The following is a 27538-nucleotide window of genomic DNA, read 5'->3' on the forward strand; positions in this document are numbered from 1 at the left end:
TTAACGAGAAAGTTGATTCGACGAAGGATAGACAACAAATTCATCATATGTAGTTTCCACTGGGAGCCTTTGCTTAGGTTGGAGTTACATTATTAAGAACATGTAAACAAAATAATTGTGCGTCTCATTACTATCATATTTCACTGACCCAGTACTTTACTGTGAGCCGCAGCATAACAAAGTACAGCATTTATCAAACAGGAAATTATCCCTCTGGAAGAATCATTAATTATGGATATTTGTTTCATATCCGTCCAGTGCTTCGGTTCATTAATGTCAACACCATTCTCTAATTACCAAAGCACTAATTTGCTAATGATACTTTTTACTTTTATTCTCTTCGCCAATGATCGGCTCGTTAGCTGCTTGGACGGTTGGTTACGTCTCTGTTACACATTGTTGGCAAGTGCTGGCACATACTGGTTACAGAATGTTGTATCTACACCTGCGCCAGTGTTGGATAAGTCGAATGAGCTTACAGAACACTCGGTGCCGTCATGTTGTCATACCTTGAGATGGTATATTTATCTAATTTACGTCTACAAGTATACTTATAAGATCTTGTTAGGTGCGTACTGAGTCACGTAATAACATACTGTATATGCTAGACATTAACTGTTAAATATTAAGTCTTCCATTCCATCACACGGCCTAAAATACTAATGACACTTATTAATGCTGTACGGAAATATATTGTTCGGGATTATGTTTATGGCTTGTACTACATTTTTATAATATGCGTTCATTGTTTACATGACTAACAGTTATCATATAATATGATAATATACTTGATAATATTTATAATATATTCTAATTTGCTATTGCTAAATTATATAGTTATAAGAAAACAAGTAATACCTACGAAGACTAAGACGGTGTCAAGGGAGAGCGTTGAAACTCTCCGTGCGGATGTCAGGTGATTGTTGGTTAGCGCCGTGGTTGCTGTTGCTGGTTGGTTAGTACCCCGTCAGCGGCCGAGCTGACAGCGTGTACCATGTGGTGTGTTCCTTGAAGGGTTCTGGCAGCTTGTCTAATTAATGTTACCATCTGTGAGCAACTAAAAGGTATGTACGGGGTATATTTTAAGTTGTATTTACAGCTACACTATAAGTAATGCTTTAACTAGTAAGGTATCCACAGTTAAATATTATGAGTACAAAAAAAATATATGAACATTTAAATTTAATAAGGGAGTTTAGTGATCATCATGTACTAAGACACAAGTTAACGATACGTAACTAGCATTGCTGCAGACCACCACTTCGTATTTTCCCACCAGCTTATTGTCCACATCATTGACCGAAACATAATTTTGGTTGGCTGTATCTCTGTGTTGTGTTCGTTGAAAGAGTGTTGCTGTGGTCATTGTAATATTGTTTGTTGTAACACAGTGTTGAGTCACCTACACCGTCTCCGTGTGTTCCATTGTTCTCGGGATTTTATACAAAGTTAAGAGGGTCAGGCAGTCGAGAGTTACACGTGTTGCCAAGAGTTGCGCGTGCTCTTGTGTAATAACCACTTTAATGTGTTGACTGACAAGTGTTGATTCCCCACCAAATGTTGAACCTACCAAGTGTTACCACATCTACGTTTTGACCTCACGAAGTGTTGCCATCTCCAGGTATTGACCCCACCAACTGTTACCATCTTTGGGTTTTGACTAACTTTACCAAGGTCAAAACATATTAACTTTCCTCAAAACCTAAAAAAAAAACAACGAAGTGACTTGTGTTCGTCAGGAAGCTCAAGATAAACCATAATAGATTACTAGTTTTTATGTCCTTGACAACACACACACACACACGATAATTATATACGTGGCGTGTTAAGCTTTAAAGGCGTAGAAAAGCTTGGTAAGGTTATGGGAGTCAGCTAGACACTAAAAGCTTTAAGGAGAGTAAACTTAAGAGTGTAAGCAGCCTTGAGGTTGTTGTCAGGTGAGTTAGTTAATATCCTGTATAGTGGCTGGCTCTTACTCCTCCTCTTCAATCTTCTTCTCTTCAGCCTTCTCCGCTTCTTCATTCTCAGTTTCTTCATCGTTCTCCTTCTCTTCGTCTTCCTCCTACTCCTTCCATCCTCTTCGTCCTACTCCTCCTTTCTTCTTCCCCCTCCCCTCCTCCACCTCCTCCTTTTCTTCATCGTTCTCCTTCTCTTCGTCTTCCTTTTCCTCCTCTCCTCTTCCTCCCCATCCAACTCTTCATCCACCTCTTTCTCCTTTATTCTTCCCCATCTCCTCTTCTCCCCCTCCCCTATCTCCTCTTCTTCCCCTCCTCCATCTCCTCTTCTTCCCCTCCTCCCCCTTTACCAACTACCAACATATTAAGGTCGAATCAGCCCCCAGGATATAATTATAATGGGGCGGGTCTGGGGGCTGAATTGTCGAACTTTTTACCTTAGAAGTTTTATAAGGTTTTTAAGTATTTTAGTTAAAGTTATCTTACACATAGGTAAATAACTTCCCTAACTTACCGTAACCTAACCTAACCTCATCCCCCAGGTAGTGTTTAGGTGGTTAATCTTTAGGTTAAATAAGATTGGGTGGAGATTCTGCAGGTGATCTCATTAACACGTCATGAACTAAGAGTATATTTGTTAGTTCTTCTTTAGGGAGAACTGGGATAAATCTATTAGTGTAAACGTTTAATATTTTTACAGATTTATAAGACCCACATAAAAAAAATCAACCTATATACGTTATATATACATATTACACGGTTGCAAAGTGACAAAAGTCAACAAACTGACCCGATTATGTGTAAAACTAGAACAGTACCGCATTAACCAAGTAACCCCCAGAAATGACCAGGTAACTACAAAAGCAGAATTACCTCGACAGCACAGTGCCTCCCCTTCCCGGCCACACGTTGACCTTGCCAGCCATTCAGTAGTAAATACCGTGGAATAGTTTCCCCTTCAGGTGCCCTCGCCTCTACTGCCTCAGGTTGTCACGCAAGGTTCTGTGGGCGTGGTCTTCATTCTACCTGTCCTCACTTATTTAATTATATATTTATTTTAAAATTTAATTAAGCTCTAGTTAGGATGGATTAGCTGAATTGGCTAGAACATATTAGCCTAGGAAGGCCTGGGTGGGTTAGGATTATTACGGGGTACTCGGGATTGTGCTTTGTGTCTTCATGTACTCCAATATGTACTCTATTAATTCCTGTGTGACGCTTTTAGATACATTGATTGGATAAGTTGATTATATTCCTTTTTAATCATCAAAAATAATTTGTATTGTCTAAATATTAAGTAATTAGATACAGTAATAAAGGGTTTCACCACACGTGTTCCAGTCCCCTACGGTGATGCCATCATTGTGTAAATCACTAGTTTCCTAAGAGTGTATAACCAGACTAATTATAAAGACGGATAATTCGTCAATAAATCTTTCGTTAAAACTGTAAGTATTAATGTTATAAGACAGTTATTACTTAAATAATTATTGTTTTATAAGACTTACATTTATTGACACATCAAATTCTTCACTGCTGCCTTTCGGTTCCTTTAGGTATTTCCTGTGAAAGTTATAAGGAAATTCTTAACGTGTCCCCGTGAGGTGAACCAGTGTAAATAACGAAGAGTGAAAGTTTGAAATTCGTACTTGACCTGACCTGGGGAGCTGAGGTCAGTAAAGTACGTGATGGCACACTATAGAAGAGTTAACGAAAGACTTCCTTCTCTCCTCGCTCACACCCGTTCCCCAGCTTATTACACTTTAAAATTTACCAACATAACCTAAGTAAGTAACGCAATTGTTTAATCGTCAGGTAAAATAAACCGGGGGGTAATCTTCAGGTGACTCTACTTTTTTGGTATGTTTTGTTACCTACGACGAATGTTCCTTAAACCACAAAGCCCTAGTGAAACCCCCGGAAGAAACGCCAGGTTGGTTGTGTGTCCAGAGCTTTCATCGCTTGCAAAACTCGAGAAAGTGGAAAGAGTAAGCAGTTTTTACGTTATATACAAACAATCCCACGTGGCTGTTTCTCATTAGACAATTAATTCCACCTTCAGAATTATACTATTGTAAACAAAAATAACATTAGGTCGAGTTTCTTTTTTTTTTAAGTCATAGTGCACTGTGAGGGTTAGATGTGGCAAGACTTCCCGTCTCGGTGAAGTGAAAGGAAACGCCATATGTCGGTTGGTGTTTACTGTATACTTGTGTATTTTTTTTAATAGTACGGCGCTACGGCCACCAATTACGGGATGTATAATTATCAAACGTATATCATCCATTTCATCACTCACAGTACATGTTCCGGGTGGGTCGTGGTAATGGAGTAACAATGATGTGGTTGAGGTAACAGGTACACACTACAGCATGGCGCTGGTGTTGTTATTTTCCTACTGTGATATATAAAGCAACACCTCCCCACAACTTTTGTTAATTACGAGACGTTGTATATGTTGCTGGAAAAGTTGAGGTGATTTTTTTTCCTTGTGTCCTCAGTCAGGGCCGTCATAACCTCAGTCTTATTGCACCTTAAAAGTTTATAGTTAAGGACCCTTATTTTTCTACCGCAGTCACGTTGTGTTACACAACTTGTGTAAATCATTGTTGACAAGAGAATAGACTCGAGACCCGCAGGCGCTTTACTCCCCCTCTCACTCCTCAATTGTGACTCACTACCTGCACAGTATTTTCTTTAGTCTCTTTTTAGCCTAGTACCCCGACTACCGCAAATATCATCGATTTATTCTAAACCTCACTGATATCGTATATTTTTACCTGGTGTTTTTTTTTTTACTTGTGTGATTCTGCCTGAAGTTTTTGCCTAGAAAAACTAATTTGAAGTGAAGATATAGTGAGTAGTTTCCTTTAAGTTATTTCACTATACTTCAACAGACGCCCTAGTTGAGACTGCCGGTGATCTTGGTGCCACGGACGTATGGTACTTATCATTCTCTTATGTTGGTGATCCCAGACACCACCACCACCACCACCACAACAACAGCTGCTGAGTTTCTTGGTGATCCTTTCGTGTTTGTGTTTACCTGCCACTTACGGATCTCTTCCCTCTCCCTCCCACTCGCGCCTCTCTCTCTCATCTTCCAATCCGCGAGTGTCTTGAAATGTGAGTGCCTTGAAATATGAATGGCACAACCCTCTTCCCCGTCCACCCAAGACCTACCCCACATCAGTTATTTACACTCCACAAATCATCTAAGTTATAACATTTGATGACACTGACGATGAATTATAGGTTGTGGCATTGTTTTTCTTACCTGTTGATTGATCGTAAAGAAGACTGATGCAGTGCCTAGGTGGTACAAGGTTAATACCCCCAGGTGAGCGAGGCATCCTGAACACACACGGCTGCATCTAATAGTTACATATTGTTGTGTGGTGGTTATTGGTGAACACTTTGAATATAATCTGCTTCCACCACCTGTTTGTACTAATAGTGTCTCTCACTCTTTTATTGAATAGGTGCCAGTGTCCTTCGTGACTGAGGGTGTATAGTATATATTATCCATCAGCCCAGTTACAGAATACACCAGTCAGGTATATGGTTTAAATCTCGCGGTCAAATGTGGTTTAAATCTCGCGGTCAAATGTGGTTTAAATCTCGCGGTCAAATGTGGTTTAAATCTCGCGGTCAAATGTGGTTTAAATCTCACGGTCAATTATGGTTTAAATTTCACGGTTAAATATGGTTTAAATCCCCCCGTTTAAAAATAGATGTTTTAAATAATATAAGATCACCTGAAGAATCTCCACCCCAGCCACCTGAAGATTAACCACCCTAACTAACCTCATCCCACCAAATAGTGTTAGGGTGATTAATCTGAAGGTGAAATAAAACTAGGGTGGAGATTCTTCAGGTGATCCAAATTGTATGTATGTATATACTGTATAAATTTGTACGTAATAAAATAAAATAAGATAAATTTTGTCAAATCTTTCCTTCAGCCTAAACGCCAAATTCTTTTATCGTTCCCTGACTGGGCCAATGTTTACTTTTCTTCCTTGATAACGTTAGCCAATGTGACTATCAGTAAGTGTATCGCAATCTTGATACAAACAGATACCACTTGGCTACACCGTGACCTCTTGGATTACGCAGTTCAATTCTGGTCACCGTATTATAGAATGGATATAGAATCCTTGGAAAGAATTGAGAGGAGAATCACCAGACTAATCCCGGGCATTAGGAACCTCGAGTACAGAGACAAATTATAGCATCTTAATTTGCACTCCCTCGAGAGACGTAGAGCGAGGGGCGACATGATAGAGGTGTATAGATGGAAGTCAGGGCTAAACAAAGGGGACATTACAAAGGTACTCAAACTATCCAACCAGGAGCGAACTCATAACAATGGTTTTAAATTAGACAAATTTTGATTTAGGCGCGAAATAGGTAAACACTGGTTTGGAAATGGAGTACTGGACGAGTGGAACAAGTTACCAAATATCATCATTAACTCGAATACGCTGGATAGCTTCAAACATAGGTTGGATGGATATATGAGCGATAGGGGTTCTTATAAGTTTATAGGATGTGATCACGTGAAGATTATAACCACCGCCAGTTTATTACACCTGATGATTTAACATCTTTACACTATCTGAAGGCATTGGGTTAGATTTGACTTTCCCTGGCACTACACACACACACACGTCAAAGTAACCAGAGAAAAACTAAATCCAATTATTTTTCTTAACATTTTTGTATCTGATTTACGAAAAAAAAACTACCTTTATTTCTTTTGTTCCATTATCTGTATATTATAAGTTGTTTATCCTGTTCCAGCAGCTTTGACCTCTCGTGTGCGGTTGAGGGTGTTGACCTGAAATACCTTGACCTGACCTGACTACTAGATCACCATGAGCCACGACCACCTAGGTCATGCGGCCACAGGTGACCCGAATCACCTATCTCCAGGTGAGTGAGTCAGAGACTGGGTGTGACTGCAGGGGCGCATACAGGAATATGAAAAAGGAGGAGGGGGGGTGGAGGAACAGACGAGCAAAGTGGGCCTTCCCAGCTGGGGGTTGTGGGGCGTTGTAAGTCCCCCGAATTTCTATTAATTTTTTAATCTGACCAATATCATGGCCAATTTGAAGCCGTGTTCACTTGATATTAGGAGATATTCTGAAGTCAATAGTAATTAATTTTTACTTTACAAAAAACGCCTGAGTACAATATTGCATTAAATAACAAATATTTAAATTTTCTGATGAAAAGGGAGGATCCGAACCTCCGCCCCTGGAGTGAAAAAGATATGAAGCAGTGAGTGAATGTGAGTTAATAAAAGAGTGAGGGATTGGGAGACAATGAGTGAGTCCATCCCGTCACCAGAGAGGGGGGTGGGCGGAGGGGGATGAATTACCTTTACTCATCATTTCTACATCAGACCTTCGTGTATATTTCAGTATCTAAATATTGAGTCTACAAATCATTATTCCGTATGTTTAATGCTGAATTGGAAAAATGATTTATCAAACCCAGAGCTCTATAAATCTACATTGATTAGTGGACATATGGTGTGTGTGTGTGCGTGCGTGCGCGTGCGTGCGCGCGCGTACTTGGCCGTATTTTAATGCTTTTTATTTCATGAAATCATGGTTAATATTTTCAGGATAAAATATTCCACTGCCGCTCGTGAATTACAACACGCACCAATAATAACAACATACAGTAGGTTATTATCTACTTATTCACAACCAGGATGTTGTTTAGTGAGTAACTGTTGTTATTGTCGTTATTATCCGCCTCATTCAAGGTTATTTTGGGTGATTGTGACGACGTGTGACCTACAATCTGAGCCTGGCTCTATAAAACAACCTGGAGCTGGAGGTAGTATAGGTGCGTGTGGTCTCTTGTCACAGGTGGGTGCTATCGTGATGAGCTGAGCTGACGTAGCCTCAGGTAAAGCTAACGTCTCCCTTGGGTACACTGTTGCCACGCTTACGATAATTATCCCATTTTACGATAAATTAACCTAGCTAAGATCCACAGTATTTTTTCTCCAATAATTTTGGGAGATATGTTAATTTGTTGATAAAATTGATATAGGATATTCCTTCACCAATACAAACGGAGCCCCTCCCTCCCCTCCACCCTCAGGACTGTGATTGGTGGTGTGGGTATTGTTAAATGTAGTGTGGGTATTGGTAAATGTAGTGTGGGTTTCAGGGTCGGTTATTTGGTTGCGTAGAACGTATTTACATCATTCATGGAGGGAATTAGGGGGGGGGGGAGTCGGCAATCATCAATGTTAGGTATCGTACAATTTCCCCTGAGATATGTGTGTCTGTACATTATTTCTCAGAATCTGGGAGAAAGTAGTACGATATTTTCACCTTTAGTCATTTGGCAACAGTGTCCAGAGAACGCCAAATAATATTCTAATAACATCATACTCGACGAATCTAGTCCCAATATTCCCCAGGCATCCTAAAACCACTATTACATTGACGTCCTGTAGGCCAAACCTAACCTAAACATGAAGTGCAGATAAAAAAAAAATCGACTTTAGACCGTCCTGCTTCCCGGGCTTGAGGCGACACGACCAAGCTGCCACTTTATTTATCAGGCCACCAACTTATAACGGCACCCCTAAACAAGTTCCCGGAATATTACAGCATCGCGTAAGCAGCTGTGTCCGTGGTCTGTCCTTACTGTGAAAAAGGGATTAAAGTCTTAAGCGGGTGGACAAACGAAGCTCCTCCCTCTTCTCACTCCGTCTACCCCGCGGAAATGAGAGTTGGTGGATGTTGTGTTACTTTTAGGTGAATATATAGTCATAGGTTCCTTAAAGTATTAAACCATTAACCACAAAGGTACTCAAATTATCCAACCAGGAGCGAACTCGTAACAATGGTTTTAAATTAGACAAATTTAGATTTAGGCGTGAAATAGGTAAACACTGGTTTGGAAACAGAGTAGTGGATGAATGGAACAAGTTACCAAATATCATCATTAACTCGAATACGCTGAATTGCTTCAAACATAGGTTGGATGCTCATATGAGCAATAGGGGTTGGTTGTAAACGGGACTGCCCAGTATGGGCCAATAGGCCCGCTGCAGTTTCCTCCATTCTTATGTTCTTATGAGTGTTGAGATGGAAGAAAATAAGTATGTATTTTAATCGTTTTTATTATTATCGGTTTTCTTATCGGTCTGTGAAATAGGAACCGAGTCTGTGTGGGTAGAAATCACGGAAGGAAGAGAAAAACTAATTATGGGAGTGATTTACAGGCCCCCCAAGTCTTGGCAAAGAAGCAGCTCAGCCCATATGGCAGGAAATGAGTAGGGCAGCAAAATATAACAACCTATGCATTATGGGGGATTTCAACTTCAGAAATATTAACTGGGACAACATTGTAGGCGACTATGAATCTGAAGACTTCCTTGACGCAGTACAGGACAATTTTTTGAAACAACTAATTACAGAACCTACTAGAGGTGACAATATATTAGACCTAGTATTAACAAATAAAGAAAATATTATCAGAGATATCACAGTAGGGGAAGAACTAGGTAACAGTGATCACAGAGAAATCAGGTTCACCCTAAATTGGGAAACGAAAAACAATGACAATATGGTCAGTCCCAAACTTTCGGTTGGCGGATTATCAGGGGTTAAGAAGGTACCTAGGTGAGGTCACCTGGGAACAGTCACGTCAGTCCCCAGTAGGAAGGGGTGAGGTCATAGATGACACAACAATTGATCATGACTATAATATATTCACTAGTATACTACATAAAGCACAAGAACAAAATATACCATACAGAAAAATTAGGTCAAATAAGAATGAGCCAAGGTGGATGACCAGAAAACTTAAACATGACATAGGAATAAAGAAAGGAATATATAAGAAATTAAAGGGAGGGGAGGAGCAGCTCAGAAATAGGTATAATGTTAAGGTTTAGGAGGGAGATAGGAAGAAACTGGTTCACAAATAGGGTGGTGGACGAGTGGAACAAGCTTAGCAACTTTGTAGTAAGTCCGGGAACTCTGGAAAGTTTCAAAAGGAGGCTAGATAGATTCATGGATGATAGTGGTAGTAACTCTCGACAGGAGCTGCCATGCACAGGCCAACCGGCCTATTGCAGACTCCTTATTTTCTTATGTAATAATTTTTTACTCGTCGATCATTTTCTTTTGTTTATAAACCTTTTATTAAATGCTTGTAGTTTCTGTATTTGGCTTAACCCAACTGAATATCTGTCATTTAATATATTTAAAAAAGACAAGTCGAGGCGATTTTCTCTGTTAAGTAAATAGTATTTAATAACTATACTTGTATATAATCACGTATATTTAATTTCACGTCCATAAACAAATTTAAGTGTTATTAAAGTGTTAAGGAAAGTAGATGATAATGGGTGTTTACTTAAATCTTTCTTATACTGTGATAAAAACTCGTTTCCTAAGGTTCATCTAGTGATTTATTTATATCACTATCTATTAACAGTTGATGAAAGCAGAAAAAGACCAACTTTGACAGATATTTTTACTTCAGAAATAAAACACTGGAGATCTGCAATTTAATTTGAGGAAACACTAGTTACGCGGGTTTCTTTTTTGTTTATCCTTTTGTATGAAATATTGATGGTGAACATAACATGTTTTTAGAAATATAGAAAATGTTGTGCAATTGTAATTATTTTTTTAGATAAGGTAATTGTAATTTAACTTAATAGAAACGTAACAGAAATTTGAAGTCTCCAGAAATGGGCGTCCGAGATCATTGAGCTACCACGGTGGCTGCTAGGGTGGTAGGCGTGGCTTGCCTATATCCCCTGACTCATGTGACGTCACAGTGAGGTCAAGATCAACCCGCTTCTGATCACAAGCGCTTACGCATTAACGTTACGGGTTAGTCTGTCAGGTCACATATAAGAGGGCTGTCCCGTTGAGTCGCTTCAGTTGTGAGCGAACCATTTTACTGTGAACTAGGTGAATTTATTTCATTGGAAGACTTTTAGATCAGAAGGTAAGACATCATAATTAGAAATGAAGATTAGTTTCATCTCCTTTAAAGTTAAATATTAAAGATTACTGGAGAATCAGGAATTAAACGTGTTGTTATTGGCTGTGGCGATATTGTTGGGAACATTAACAAGTGAACATAAATATCATAAAGGTAACGCAATTCTTGTGAGCGCGGGGTACCCGGCTAGACAAGCTCTACCAGAGTAGTGCACAGGGAAACTGTATAATGAATCCTGAACGTTCGAGTGGATATTGTTGGTTACGAATTGTCAGAAAACGTTAAATATACCTAATAGGCTACGATACTGGTCACGGCAAAATAGCGTGACAGGCTGCGTTTGAGCTATTTTGCCCGTCTATTGTTTATATAATTATTTCCGGTAGTTATGTAATTTTGTTTTTTACTTTATTGTACCGCCTGGTGATCGTTGTACATTTTGAATATCAAGAACGTTATTTAACTTAAGTGTGTATATCCTCATGACATGCTTTATGTTTTTAATACATAAACAATGGACCAGTAAAATAGCCCAAAATAGCTTGTCAGGCTATTTTGCCGTGACCGGTACTTTACCCTGTCAGGCTATTTTGCTGTGACCAGTAATTTGTTCTGTCAGGTTATTTTGCTGTGACCGATACTTTACCCTTTCAGGCTAGTTTGTCGTGACCGGTACTTTACCCTGTCAGGTTATTTTGCTGTGACCGGTACTTTACCCTCTCAGGTTATTTTGCCGTGACCGATACTTTACCATTTCAGGCTAGTTTGTCGTGACCGGTACTTTACCCTGTCAGGTTATTTTGCTGTGACCGGTACTTTACCCTCTCAGGCTATTTTGCCGTGACCGATACTTTACCCTTTCAGGCTAGTTTGTCGTGACCGGTACTTTACCCTGTCAGGTTATTTTGCTGTGACCAGTTATTTGTTCCGTCAGGTTATTTTGCTGTGACCGGTACTTTACCCTCTCAGGTTATTTTGCCGCGACCAGTACTTAAACCACTGCCTAAATATAATGCTATTCCAAATGATAAGTATCGACTCGATATGTGGAGATTATTTATATTTTTTACGTATTCAAGGCCCCAAGTCTTATGTCCTTATGTAAAGTAAATAATACAGAGGATCCAAATATTATGGTAAAAGCAGAATCTTCAACCTCGGTTCACGAAAGCAACACTTATCTGACTGAAATGTGGTGTTGTATTATTGCATGTATTTTGCATTCACGATGACTTTACCTTGTAGTTAGATTTTGTGTATACGGTACTAGTTGAGATGGAGTGTAATTGAAACTTTGAAAGGTAATTGTAATTGGTACTTGAGAAAATTAATTGTATTTGTAATTGATTCAACTCTGCTCACTGCATGTGTCTACTAATGGCTGGGGAAAATCCAGTACAGGTATAATTATTTTTAAAATCATTGCCCTCAAACCATTGTTGTCCTGAGAGTGGTAGTAATGACCATAATGTTGACCTGAGAGTGGAAGTGTTGACCTCTAATGACCTTGTTCTTCCCTCCAGGTGGTATGGAGGGACACGAGTCACCAGTGTCTTCCATCCTCGACACCATCATAGGCAGCCAGCAGACCGAGGTAGGTTCTTCTTACCCTGTCGTGGTTTTTAAACAATAACAACAAACAACAGTAATAATAGGAACAACAACTACAATAATAACAATAGTAACAACTGCAAAACATACACACGCATCAGAACCAACGCCCTCTTGGTATGGTATTTTTGCGACTTCACACTCTTAAAATAGCTACCAACATCTCCATTCTCGTCACACTTCTCTTCCTAACTCTTACTTCCATCCCCAACAATCTAACATTCATTCTCCACCTCTTCCTCCCCACCCTTCACTCCTTCCCCAAGGCTCAACATTCACTCTTTCCTGTCTCGGTTCTCAACACTGCCTGTGGCCTAGTATTGTTACCAACACTTCAGGCCTTTACCACCCCCTACCCCCGTGACAGAGGTGCCAGGTACAGTGGGTAGTGGACCTCGACACACAGGTGATAGAACAGTTTATTGGAACCCGTTATGCACCACACGTCTTGTATATGACACACCTGGGGCGCCACACACGTTGTACTTATGTATTTGCGATATTGTATGATTTACTAGTCCCCATGTTTCATCTTAACAAACATACAGACGTCTAACGCTTGAATGTTCTGGTGTGAAATAATGGCTACTATTTTTGTGCACGACCACTCAATCTCTCTCTCCACTTCAGTTGGGTGGAGGGCGAAGGTGACGGTTCTCCCACCCTTGTTAATAATGAGACAGGTGACAGCTGAGGTCCCAAGGTAACGCTGTTGTTATCTGATGACTAGTGTGGGTGAACTTAGCAACTGAAGGTGTGCTGCATCGTCTGTCTCTCTGTTACTTGTTATCAATAGGCTGGACGGTATGAAGAGCTTAGTACCTGGTCAGCTCTTACCGGAGTGTCTGGTTGTGCGTTAGTGCAATTATTTACCTGTTCATTTTTTCCAAACTGATGGGGTTGATTAACACGAGAGAGGATCCTCATTTTAGACCTTTGATGCTAATCCCGTATCGACTCCTCCAATGATAGTTATTTTGGGGGGTTAAAGAAAACGGTGACACGAAACAGTCTTCAGCAGTGAATAAATTGATTTACAGTAACAGCGTCATTGGCTCGATATTCACCTGACGTAGTAATGGTTCGTTGGAGGGGTTTGTATCCACTCGGGCGATATTTATTTACGCCTGAGAAACTAAGAGTATCAGCTAGCCTCCTGACGAGACAATTTAAGGGTCAACTTTTATTATTATTGGTATGTGCATGTGTTTACCTTCTTGTTTGCATACCTGGAGATTACTAAGTTAGGGAGGTTGTGTTCATGTTTCCCCGGGCGTGGGGAGCTGATATAGCAGTAGACGCAGCTGTGTACCATACCGACGGTCGGGAAGAGCTTTATAGCCAGTTGGTTGCTGGAATCCGGTGTGGTCGGTCGTAAATAGAAATTATATTGTATTCAGCATAAAAGTTGAGGTAGTCATTGACGGTGTGGGTAAAGTACTGTATAATGCTGTCAATGGTGTTGTCAGTAAATTATAGTTTTGGTTGTAACTTATGTTGTTGTCAGTATTATTTTATGTTGTCAAGTAAATATTGTTATTAGCCGTGTATGATGGAAGTAACTTAGTTTTGTTAGTAAAATATAATGTTGTTAATTACACAGTATGTAGTCAAAAGAATAGTGTTGGTAGGATTCGATGTTGTCAGTAATTTTGTAGTATATACTGAGAATCCGAGATGGATATAAATATATAGTTATTCTGTAAAGCCGTCATACTTGTTCACAATAATTCAGCATGTATATAGACGCTAAAAATATGGATATAACTTACATATACTGTACAGTGCAAACAATGTACGTAAACAGTGCAGATGTACAAACAGTGAAGTGTACAGTACGTTACATAAGAAAATAAGGAGACTGCAATAGGCCGGTTGGCCTGCGCATGACAGCTCCTGTCGAGAGTTACTACCACTCTTATCATCCATGAATCTATCTAGCCTCCTTTTGAAACTTTCCAGCGTTACAGCACTTACTACAAAGTTGCTAAGCTTGTTCCACTCATCCACCACCCTATTTGTGAACCAGTTTCTTCCTCTCTCACTCCTAAACTTATCCAACTTGAATCCGTTGCTCCTAGTCCTATCCTGCTCGGATATTATAAGAACTTTATCTATATCCCCTTTATTGATTCCTTTCACCCACTTAAATACTTCTATCATATCTCCTCGCACTCTTCGTCTTTCTAGGGAATGCAAGTTAAGTTTCTTTTACCTATCCTGATATGGAAGGTTTCTAAGTCCCGGAATCATTTTTGTCATTCTTCGCTGCACCGACTCCAGTGAATTTATATCCATTCTATAATAAGGGCACCAGAACTGAACCGCATAATCGAGGTGCGGCCTGACTAGCGCAAGATATAGTTGCAATAAGACCTCTGCACTCTTGTTACTTACACTTCTAGATATAAAACCCAATATTCTGTTTGCCTTATTTCGAACATTAACGCACTGTTTTCTAGGCCGTAGGTCCGGGCTTACAAGTACCCCTAGGTTACGTTAGGGTTGGTAGTCTTTGTTTACGGTGGTGTAGGTGGTGTTGATGTAACCTTTTGTGAGTGGTGACGACGGATGTGGGGGTGTACAGTGGAATCCTTGCAGACGAACAGAAGGCCAAGGTGTCAAGAACAGATAAGGGGGGGGGGGGCGTGTGCTGCCAGGCTCCAGAATATCTTAACGTTTGAAGATATAAACAACACGTCTGGCTGTCTGGCTCAAGCTACGACACAAAGTTATAACTGCCACAAATATGTTCGAAATTGCTGCGCCACTTTGCTGTATATAGATTCATTCTCACGTTACCCAGTTCAGGGACAATACTGGCCTATGACTGGAGAATCTGAACACGTTGAAATGTTAAAATTATCTGCCTTTTTCAAACATGATCGACTTTTCAAAACAAATAAACAGCCGTGTTAAATTACCTCCTTCGTATAGTTTCTGATGTGTGTTTTTTTACACATTTTGTTGGTCGAGATAAGTCATGCACGGTGTAACATGACGCAGCGAGACAGTCGAGGAACTGCTTAGTAACTGAAACCAAGAACCATGACGTAGGTGTAGTGTTGTGAGGTGAGGGACGAAGAACAGGATATTCTACCTCTCAAACTCTCATCTGTAAGAATAGACAGGTAGATGCCACGATAAGAATAGACAGGTAGATGCCAAGAAAAGAAAGGACAGGTAGGTTTATCCACCTCTAAATACCTGTGGAAGAAAGTCTGAATGGTTGAGGATGTTGTGTTACTCCTACCAGCTCTCAGGCCGGATATCATACCTCCTCTTGAGTTGATATTCATATCCGGTCAGTGACGGATGGCAGGCAGGCAGGCGAGGACGGGATAATAACCATGTGTGATGATGTTGCCTGATGGTGGATGAGTGGTGGTGTATGTGGTGGAGTATGTGGTTGTGACTGGTGGGGTATGTGGTGGTTATTGGTGGGGGAGGTGGAGTAACATAGCACACACACACAAGGTCGCTCCAACCTCACTTTCCGCCACCCCTTTGTTACAGCACCCGTCTATACCTGTAACTCTGATTCTTCCCTTGCTGGCTCTCTTCTACAGGTGGATACAGTACACACACACACACACGCGCCAATACATGATGCTACAGGGGTACTTGTAAGCCCGGACCTACGGCCTAGAAAACAGTGCGTTAATGTTCGAAATAAGGCAAACAGAGTATTGGGTTTTATATCTAGAAGTGTAAGTAACAAGAGTGCAGAGAGTCTTATTGCAACTATATCTTGCGCTAGTCAGGCCGCACCTCGATTATGTGGTTCAGTTCTGGTGCCCCTATTATAGAGTGGATATCAATTCACTAGAGTCGGTGCAGTGAAGAATGACGAAAATGATTCCGGGACTTAGAAACCTTCCATATCAGGATAGGTTAAAGAAACTAAACTTGCATTCCCTAGAAAGACGAAGAGTGCGGGGAGATATGATAGATGTATTTAAGTGGGTGAAAGGAATCAATAAAGGGGATATAGATAAAGTTCTTATAATATCCGAGCAGGATAGGACTCGGAGCAACGGATTTAAGTTGGATAATTTTAGGTTTAGGAGGGAGATAGGAAGAAACTGGTTCACAAATAGGGTGGTGGACGAGTGTATGTATGTATGTATGCGTGTGCGTGTGTGTGTGTACACACTCGTCCTGTCTGAATCGTCGCATTACTGTGAACTTTACTCGTGATGGCAAAGTATCGGGTAATAAATGTTCCCCCGCCAACCATAGTTATCCATTAGAGTACATAAGAACATAAGAATGGAGGAAACTGCAGCGGGCCTATTGGCCCATACTGGGCAGTCCCGTTTACACCCATCCTTTATTGCTCATATAAGAAGATAAGAAACTAAGGAGTCTGCAATAGGCCGGTTGGCCTGTGCATGGCAGCTCCTGTCGAGAGTTACTACCACTCTTATCATCCATGAATCTATCCAGTCTCCTTTTGAAACTTTCCAGCGTTCCAGCACTTACTACATAGTTGGTAAGCTTGTTCCACTCGTCCACCACCCTATTTGTGAACCAGTTCCTTCCTATCTCCCTCCTAAACCTAAATTTATCCAACTTGAATCCGTTGCTCCGGGTTCTATCCTGCTCGGATATTATAAGAACTTTATCTATATCCCCTTTATTGATTCCTTTCATCCACTTAAATACTTCTATCATATCTCCCCGCACTCTTGTCTTGTCATTTCTTCAGCGAGGTATATATTATTACGAAAGCTGGCACAAACCTGGTTATGTACAGGCAGTATTCATTAAAGTTATTTGTTATGAGAACTTAAAATAAAAGATTCGTGTACGATAGTTCACCTCACCAGGAATTAAAATTTTTAAGAGGTTATTCTTAAGTCTTTGTCTTTAAGTTGCATAAAGATGGCCGTTTGGAAGCCTTTAAAGATTCGTAAATTGTTCACATATTGAAGTCAAAACAACACTTGTGAAGATTGTTTATACACACAGACAAGGCTCTAAAGTCTGGCTAAGAATATAATTGTCTTAAAAAATGCTTAAAGACTTTTCCTTGTTCACTCCACAGTCTTGAGAAAATCCTTTATTATTTCAGTCTGATCTCATGAAAATTACCCCTCGCCTCTCACCTGACACGTAAACACCCCATTTAGCGTCAGAATGTTTAATCATCAGGTGAAAATAAACTAGGCGCTTTTTAATCCTGCTAAGATCCCTTTTCCCCGGAAGATGTCACCACTTGGACGATAAACATTTTGAGAACAGGAACGCACACACACCGGTCTACTGCGGAGGTAAAAGAAAAAGAAATATTACAATATCCCAACACCAAACTTTATTTTTAGTGTATATAATCAGTATTTTCCTGGATTTAACCGGATTTATGAAGATCCTCCACCCAAGTCTCTCAGGTCCGGTTAAATGACTCCTCCAACCTTGACCGTGACCCAGCATGACCTGAGACGGGTACCTGGGTAACGTCAACCTCACTTCCCCATTATAGGATTACGATGATAAAATAGCCTTTACGTTAGTTTACGATCTGTCAGGTTAAAGCTCCGCCCACTGTTGTCGTTGACCAATCAGGTTGTATTTTTCCTAGAAGCCAACCAGGTTTACAGGATGTCTGACAAGAACACCTACGTGGTTAAACTCTCATCAGTTTATAAGTTCAAGTTTGAGTGTGGTGGTGGTCTTCAACAGGGCGGCCTGAGGTTAAGTGAGTATTATAACACCTTCTCTTGTGTTACTCATATATTGATACTAGCAGTTATAAGACATATATCCAAATCTCCCCTAAGAACTCAAACGCGACTGAAATTATTGTTTTTTATTTCTTCAACTTAAATGAGAATTAGAACATATATGACTGATTTTACTCCAGCTCATTTAACTCATTGCTTATTATCACAGCAGAACTGGACTCTACCTACATGTGGTTAGTTTAGGTTATTCATTTATATATTATCTTGTGGTTAACTACATGATCGTAATTAACTTAACCTTACATGACATAACTTTATCTAACCTAATTTATGTATAGTTCGGTTATGTTGTACGAATAAAAAAAGTTATCCTATTTAGCCCCCCAAAACGTTACTCGAGTATACTTATATTTATTTATATATTCAGTAAAAGAAATGTGGTTCTGTCATAATGTCAACTATGATATATTTCTCGACAATTTTGATTTATTACTTACACGTGTAACTTAATACTTCAACCGAGTTCATTAATTTTCCGTCTACACAAACCATGGCTGGAACTTTACACGTTTACTCCTTCAACAGAGGCGCTGGGTCAACATTTATAAAAATTTGTGTGATCAATATTCTCGTAACTGAAATTGAAAGAAATGGACATAACTGATTGATCAGCGGAAGATTTAGTAGTAATGATAAGTAGGAATCTTAAGCCAAGTAAACAATGTGTATTTGCTCGAAACAAGGCTAATATAGTACTTGGGTTCATACAAAGGAGTGTTAGTTACAAGACTAGCGAGGTAGGGGTTGGGTGTAAACGGGACTGCCCAGTATGGGCCAATAGGCCCGCTGCAGTTTCATCCATTCTTATGTACAGTCACCCAAAAATGTCCTGTCGCGAACCACGATTCAGACTCGTGAACCCGAAGCAGTAGACACTGATACATTATTCTATAAATGCTTCGGATTCAAGAGTCTGAATCTCGGGGTTCATGGTTCGCGACAGGACTTTTTTGGGTGACTGTACACTGAAACTATATACCCTATTTAGATACATTCCATTGTTGCCGGCCAGAATTTAGGTACAGTCACTCCTAAAATTATCTACGGATATACAAAATTGTGTTGAGAAAATTTGACAGCGGACGAAGGATTTTGACAACCCTGACTACGATAATTTAATCCATTGAGTATGATGATAACCTTTTTGAGTGCTGGGACTTGTCCCCACATTAAGTTCACTCAAATTCACTCATGAGTTATGACACGATGTTATCTACTACCAAGATGACGTCAAAGTTCAGTGAGGTTCTGACGTAATGATACGTGACGTCAAAGTTCAGTGAGGTTCTGATGTAATAAGTTGCTGATGATTTTCTGATAATCCTCCCAGGAAGTGGAGGCTGTGGCTCACGTCGCCTCAACCCTCGCACTGTCCTTTCCTACTACAGGTTTTTGTGTTCTCCCCGTCACATGAATCAGTTATCATTAGTCTATTACACGAGTGGTAGAGTTAGTGAACAATTATACGTATTTCAGTGTATTAGTTATAGAGTTTAGTTTGATGCAATACAGCTCATTTTTAGAAGACGATTCATTGCCAGTACAAAACAATAGACAAGCGCCACTAAAACACTATCATACCATCATCTTGCATTGAGGTTTTACAGTGGTGCTCTGTCACTTCTCTAGCCAAAGCTACTTGAGTGGAGCTTGGTCCTGCTTGACTGATGGATAAGTGACGACAAGTTATGCAAGTCATGTGTGCTTCCAGATGAAATATTGATGTCGTCTGTGGGCTGGGTGTTGTGGTGGAGTAGTGTGTGGGCTGGGTGTTGTGGTGGAGGTAGTGTGTGGGCTGGGTGTAGAGGTAGTGTGTGGGCTGGGTGTTGTGGTGGAGGTAGTGTGTGGGTTGGGTGTTGTGGTGGAGGTAGTGTGTGGGCTGGGTGTAGAGGTAGTGTGTGGGCTGGGTGTTGTGGTGGGGCAGTTTATGGGCTGGGTGTTGTGGTGGGGCAGTTTATGGGCTGAGTGTTGATAACTTTGCCTCATAATTTCCAGCGTTTTCACATTAGCTCTGTTCTTTGTGTTCCAGTTATCGTTATGACAAACTACACTATCTAGCGCCACCACACCATATAGGAAGGCACATTTCATTTTGCAGAACTTATGTCTACCAAACTTCATGTATACCCTGGACAAGGTATCGATGTAACTCCCTACAACCGCGTCATTCTTGTATCATACAATTACTACCAAGTCGAAACATTTTGCTCCACTTATATGCAGTGTTTGGTAGGAGGAGACAGCAATTGCTTGACCTCCCTTGTATCAAAGCGGTTCACTTTGGTATGGCTGTTTCCCCATGGTGTGGCAGTTCTCCGGGTGTAGGAATCAAATACAACAAGGGTAGCACACTCACGGATTTCCCGGCTCACCCAAGGGCACCCCACTCTGGAATGTGGACTCCGACTGTTGTGTGCTTGTGTACGTTCTTGAGATTATTAGTAGATACATCGTATGATCTGTGTGTGAGTGAGTATGTGTTTGTGAGTTTATTTATGTATCTGTGTGTTTGTTTGTTGTGTATTTACGTAATGTTCGTTCGTGTGTGTGTGTGTGTGTGTGTGTGTGTAAGAACTGGTACACTACATAAATGGGCTGTGTGAACCACATCTCCTGCCCGAAGGATTGGTTGTATGTCTGGCGTCGTACCAATTAGTGTGTTTAGTAGTGAAGTGAGAACATTTAAGGGACATTGTATAGAAGAAAAAAAAATGACATTCAGCAGACACTCGTTATGTTCTAATGTACCTGAAAGAGAAGGAAAAACCTCTTCAAATATCATAAGTTACTTGATGTAGCCACCTCTTCCCCTCCATACATATACAGCATCAACGATAAACAGTGCCTTAAAAAGATTTGCGATTGGTAGAGAATGAGCCAATCAAGAGGCGAGGCAGATGTTGTGGTGAGGCCAGCCACCTGCAAGAGGATTCACAACTGCGCTGTGTAGACAAAATATGTCCCGCCATCGTTGTGGTCAGTCCGGATTCAGAAGATTCTTGCGTCATTCATCCCAACCAAAATTATTGTACCGTAGTTTTAGCGAGTCGGTTAAATATGTTTTCACACTACCATTTCGTGGAAGGCCTGAACATCCGAAAATTTCTGAGAACCCGGGCGCTTAATCCACGTTACACTGGAAAATACGTCACGGAAGATATTAGGATGAAGAGTGGAAATAAATAGATAATGAAAAATACTTATAAACCATCTTTGGAAAATTTGTTCGTGATTAATGTAAGTTTAAGAGTTGTGGGTGTGAAATAAGCATAGATAATCCATATTTTTTTTTCACTCACGGTGTGGTCTCTTCCTTACAGCTGCTGGAGATGCTGCACGTCCCGGTGCTGCACACAGGGGTCAATGAGGTACTGCTTCTGTCCAGTTTCACCACTAATTCTCCTGGTGCCCTCGCCTTTGCCTGCTTCCTGCTCGTCATCTTTGCCATCTTGCTGGAAGTGTTGAGGTTATTGCTGTAAGTTTCTAAGAGGAAGGGAATATATAGAAAGATCTTGGTGTGAGAAGTAGGTAGGTAGGTAGGTGCATTCTTGCTTTTTCAGTTATACAAGTCAAGTGCATAAACACCGGCTCTGTTTACAAGACAGCCTGGTGGGAGGGTAGTGGAGACAATTTACCGGAATTTCTTATTGTTGGGAAATAGAAATTGACTGGTATTTGGGGGAGAACCTGAGAGGAAAGATAAATGTGACGGAAAGTTTGAGATAGATTACTGGAAAATAAAAAGTAAATTGATGAGAAACGCGAAAAAGAGATGATAGAGAGAGTGAATGGAGGTGTTAAAGACGAAAAATAAATAAATATAAGGCAATTTTAAGATAAACATAAAATATAACTCATAAACCCGTATAGAATTATAACTTAATCTTAGTATACGTCAAATCTGTAAACTTAAAACGCGAGGGTAAAATATGTGCAATTTCCTTCCATTGATTATAAAGTGTTAATCTGATGTTACTTTTGGATGTTGCTTTTATTTTTACTCGACTAAAATTACCAATACGTCGTCAGTGTGTTTCAGGGTCAGGCGTGGGCATTGTAGAGATGATAAGGTTCTTTAAAATTAACTTTATATTTAATAAATGGTTTATGTAGTGAATGGAATATTTAAAACACTTGTGGATAAGTATGCGTGGTGTGCATTTATGTGTATATGTGTGCGTGTGATCTGCATGTCAATGTGTCCTGGCTATGGAGGTGGTCTACACAGGTGGACATTGACACTAAACCATCACAGCATAACTCAAATTCACACATATGTATTCTACACAGTAATTCCTCACTCGTTTAACATGAGTGAGCGCCAGGCCTGGACACTGCATGACAAACTCGCTATCACAAACTCACAGTAATGCATAGGAATTTGTCAATGCTACAATATAACTTTAAACACTTTAATAACTATAACTGAGTATCAAACATCATTTAATAAGCAAGTAAAAATATGGACATTCTAAATGGTTGATAAAGTGGCAGCTGAGTAAATGTTCCATGCGACTGAATCCACGAAATCATGTACCGACTTTCACGTGACCTTCGGGTAAAACAACTCTCATGGTGATGGTAACTTGTCTAGGTATATCTGGGCTTTTTTTTACACATGGGATAACTGTGTCTTACGGAGTTTATTTTTAGTGTTTTGATGTGTTTTTGTGTTGTGTGCTGTAGTAATACTATTTCTCCACTATATTTCTTGGTGACAAATTCATTATTTTCCTATTATTTTACAAGTTACTAAATATGACTTTAAATACATTATTTTAAGATAGAATTTCTCTATATTATGATGTCATTGAACTATTTTGCTCCTTGATGCGAATGTTGAATAGAAATTACACGGAATACAACACGTTATCATGATGTGTGTGTTACAGATGGTGGGCGGAGAACAAGTTCATGACGGGCGGAGAGACTGCTCGGGCTTCCTGCGACTGTAAACATTGCACCAGCTTGACCGTGAGGTGAGTGGCACTGTCTGCCTGCTTCCTTGATGTGGCTGGAACCTGTTGTCGGGCCTTTCTGCTGGAGGTTAATCACCTATTGTGGCTTTATTATAAAAATAATGATTGCGGATTTGTTGATTGTGGCGATAAATATAGCTGATAGTTATTTTTAGCTTCAATACTCTTGTTAAAGCCGTTAAGCCAGCAACACATTCCCCATGTTATAAATCATGTCGTTTGTGACAGAAATGTGCTGTTGGCGTTCCCCCGACAGCATATTTTACGGTGAAATATTCAGTGACATGAAAGTATATACCTGTATATCAATTTCAGTTTCTTCTCCAAATAGTGTTTAAAAGATAACAAAATAAGTTTTCTGTGTATATTAGTAAATGTTTACAGTTTGTTTGTGCACAGAAATTAATACCAACCAACATTGAACGTGGTGTTGCGAAAAGTATCGCAATGTATATACTACTACATATAATTGTAAATAATTCTCTATAATATGTATTAGAACATCAAGCTGTATATAGCCTTGTAATCCTAGTTATTCGGACGAGCTAACAAAGTGTTTAAATGTGCCACGAAATGGCTAGGATAATTAGAGAACTTATCTAGAGGGAAGTGGAAATTTATATCATCTTTGACTACGCTTTGCATGAATACCAAGTGAATTCATGGCCTGGGTACGCGAGGAAGACCTGCAAACCACTGTGTTCTAGTAGCTTGAGTCAACTAAACAATACCTCAATTCAGTTTACATGTATTTTAATTGTGCATCTCAAGACATGGAAGTCCTCATGACAACCCTCTCCAGTAAACCCTCAAGGTCCACATGATCTTCCGTCTCTACCAGTTATAAGCTACGGAACACTTAGTTTTATTTAAGCTATTTAAACCTGACTGTGTTATCACTGGTGCTAATATGCAAGTGCAATTCAGTTGGGACAATGTTTTGGTCAATACATCTGATAGTATAAGTAGTCTCGGGTTATAACATGTATTGAGGCATTATACGACATCAGACGCCATAAACGGCTAGTAAGTTTAAATTTTATAATCCGGTTTAAACTTTATAATCCGGTCTAAACTTTATAAACCCTTCGTGATACACTTATACCAGGATATGCCATTAAATTAGTGCATAGACTACGCCAATTGTTCTAACTAAACAGCAATTAGTTTCTTCCGGATTTTGATAGTTTAGCCGTGGTATTTTATTGGGTGTGATGGAGTAGGGTCTCGTATTTTTACTTTTATATATAACACGAGATTTACAGTCCTACCACCAATGTGTATGTGTAAATCATCATTCCAAAATTCCCAACACACGGTTCTTGTGTGTGTATGCATATATGGCTCTTTTACGTGTAATTTATGCATGCCAATGATTCTCACCCATGTATCTCAATATTAATATTTTTCACCTTCCTACCACCAGTTTGCCAGGTGCAGGAGATCGCAAGAACTACAGTGCCATCCACGACACACAGGACTCAACCGAATCCAGCAACACCCTGACGACCCAACCATCCCCTATGTCTTCCTCTATCAGGTGAGTGTACTGTATGTCTTATGTCTTTACCATGCCGTGTTAGGTCTCTTCCTCTCTTGGTTAACCACATCATTGTTCAAGCTGTGATTATGTACAGTACTTGAAAATACTGATGGGAAGAGACACTAGACCATATTGAGTGTCAAAATCCAATATCTAGGAATGGGGTTTGTAGTCTGGGTTAGTTTTCACCCTGGGTTATTGTCTTGATCAACAGCATAAAATAAATGTGGAGATTCTCATTGAGTAATAATCCTACTTACTGTACTCATTTACTCGCACATTTACTCACCTCTGGGATTGATGTTCAGGGACTTCCTTAGCAGGGTAGACTTGAAAGACCGTACACATCAGGGAGGCCAGTGATGATAATACCCCCAAGGCACTGAGATAAGTTATAGCTACTTAACACTAAAATCATGCTGTCACCTTACAAACTGAAGGGTGAGAATGTGCTTGAGAATTTTCATGTCTGTATAAGGACGATGGAAGGTTGCGAGTTTTTTTAACCTGTAGATGCAGGCTTCAGGATGTGGACTCAAATAACCTACAGGTGGAAAGGTCGAGAAAATAACCTGGTCTGAGAATGCAGATGATAATTAAATAATTCCCTTCAAAATGACGATAATTCATTTGTTTATATATAAAACCTCCAGAAACTACTGTAATGATGGAAGTTCTTAGTGAATGGTGTATGATAACTGTTTGCTTAATGCATTTTTTTATATGGGTGTTTATTATTTGATGAACTATTTTTTGTTTTATTCCAGACATATGTTTTTGGGGACTGCCGGCTTACTGCAGTTTGTGATACACGTTGCGTCTTTACTGTTCATGCTGATCGCCATGACTATGAACGTATACATCATTCTCTCTCTGGGGGTGGGTTCTGCCCTGGGTAAGGTGATCACCATCATTGCCCGTAAGATCCTGCTGGAAAAATGTCAGGCTGTTGGCTCAGGTGATGATAATGGCCATGGTGCACCAGCTGGGCCCATGTTAACTCGTTCCTGTGACAAAAACATTTAATTCCTGCAGCTGATGTAATCCTGCCCACAGCAGCTAACACCATCATCTTGTGATCAGACAACTCACTTATGAACACCCCTTGTAGAAATTGTTAATTATGTTTAATTTACAATTTAAGTTGTCATCTTGAATAAAAAATAGTAGCTACTCATCATCACTATTCATGGACTGGTAGATGTCTGGGCTCTGGTCAGTCCATAAGATTTACTGAATATGGAAATTACATAAAATAAACCAGATTCATAAACATATAAGTTCTCTAAATATATTAAGTTAGTTATTTAGTAAGGACCATAAAATGCCTTTCAAGTTGAAAACTAATATTTAGCTTGACCATCTTCCTGCACATGATTTCATCCATGATGTACTTCATAGGATCATCTGAGGACCTGAGTTTTGGTTGAGACGCCCTCCTGTAGGTCCAACTCGAATAATTACATGTTCGACCTCAGATGACCCACACAGTTTCAAGTGAACCACACACTCATTTTAAAGCAATCCACACACACTTAATCTAAAGTTATCCACACTCGACCTAAACTGATCAAACTACCCAAAATAATTTCCTTACATGCATTTATACCAGTCAGGTATATATAACATACCAGACTGTGTGACCATAACGACACCTCATAAATTATATTATACCAAATTTGTCCTCTCTTCTCTTGGTATCAGCCACACTTAGTTCATCTATACTAAGAATTGAACAGCTGATGTTTAACCTGTGTCAAGTTGTTATATCTAAGTTATGTTTTGGTGACCACATACATACTTTATATGTACCTTCCTTATATCTACATGGCTTTCAGTTAAACTTGTTTGCCCATAATATTTAGGTTTTTGCAAACATGTACATATTTTTATAAACAAATGTAAGTATTTCTACTCTAGAATGGATGTAGAGTACAGTACATTATAGGCCACGTGTTATAGTATATATAAATTTGAGAAAAGAAGAAATTTGTTAATCATTTCCTTGGGATTATTTTAGCTCCTGTTTATAAAGTAAAGATGAGGAAGCCATATTAATTTTGTGTTTATTTTTACATAATTATAGGTAAGGATTTTTGTTCTTCAGCTCCAGTACAGTGTTTTAACCACTGATGTATAAATTGTACTTATGACAAGGATGATACACACACACACACCCACAACATCAGACTACTGCTGTGGTCCCTACTAATATTTATCAATGACAAGAATCTCAATTGTCAAATCAACAAAGCCATGTGCTACCTCCAGTATTGTGACATAAAGTACTTCAACATTACCAATATTACTGAGCTATATTGTGTTTATAACTGGCATCGCTGAGTCCTTAAATTTAAAACTGAGCTCAAAGTAAAGGTAGGTGTGTTTGCCTGTGTACATCTGTGTGTGTGTGCTCACAGGGTGTTGTCATGCGTCTAGTGTGGCAGCATTATGTTAGTGTTAAGGTGAAAGCACTGCTTGCTTGCTTCCTCTTGCCTTCAGCTACTGCTGCTGGCTAGCCCTTGTGGTGACCAGAGAAGCAGCTTTGTGTAAGTCTTCCCCTGCCAGTACACAGCCTCTTCACCATCAAGACTCCTGCTGTTCCTCCTCCACACTTCCACTCCAACACTTCCTCCCCACACAGCCACGCCAGCACTTCCTCCCCACACAGCCATTCCTACACGTCACCCCCACAGTCACTTCAGC

The 27538-nt window shown here is 39.8% G+C and overlaps 1 protein-coding gene across 5 annotated transcripts; it reads left to right on the forward strand.

Annotated features, from left to right (window-relative positions):
* The first annotated feature begins 913 nt into the window (after positions 1-913).
* Positions 914-26887, forward strand: LOC121870063. 5 transcript variants are annotated; one of them, XM_042371808.1, is made up of 7 exons: positions 914-1064; positions 6765-6893; positions 12476-12546; positions 21631-21785; positions 23203-23289; positions 24716-24829; positions 25600-26887. In XM_042371808.1, exons 2-7 carry the CDS (start codon positions 6836-6838, stop codon positions 25856-25858), a joined length of 744 nt encoding a protein of 247 aa, XP_042227742.1. In that variant the 5' UTR covers positions 914-1064; positions 6765-6835; the 3' UTR covers positions 25859-26887. The 5 variants fall into 5 exon arrangements, with proteins under 5 accessions (XP_042227742.1, XP_042227744.1, XP_042227743.1 ...); XM_042371810.1 differs by having other exon boundaries at positions 6765-6869; XM_042371809.1 differs by having other exon boundaries at positions 939-1064; positions 6762-6893.
* The last annotated feature ends 651 nt before the right edge of the window (positions 26888-27538 follow it).

The sequence above is a fragment of the Homarus americanus genome, unplaced genomic scaffold, assembly GCF_018991925.1.
Source record: "Homarus americanus isolate GMGI-L3 unplaced genomic scaffold, GMGI_Hamer_2.0 scaffold27875, whole genome shotgun sequence".
Classification (NCBI taxonomy): Eukaryota; Metazoa; Arthropoda; class Malacostraca; order Decapoda; family Nephropidae; genus Homarus; species Homarus americanus.

What these genes read in the sequence shown, in the direction of transcription:
- LOC121870063 (XM_042371808.1), top strand. Translation starts at nt 6,836, where the DNA reads ATGAGCCACGACCACCTAGGTCATGCGGCCACAGGTGACCCGAATCAC. An exon ending in TAGGCAGCCAGCAGACCGAG is followed by an intron (nt 12,547 to 21,630) that starts GTAGGTTCTTCT and finishes TCTTCCTTACAG; the next exon opens with CTGCTGGAGATGCTGCACGT. An exon ending in TGCACCAGCTTGACCGTGAG is followed by an intron (nt 23,290 to 24,715) that starts GTGAGTGGCACT and finishes TCCTACCACCAG; the next exon opens with TTTGCCAGGTGCAGGAGATC.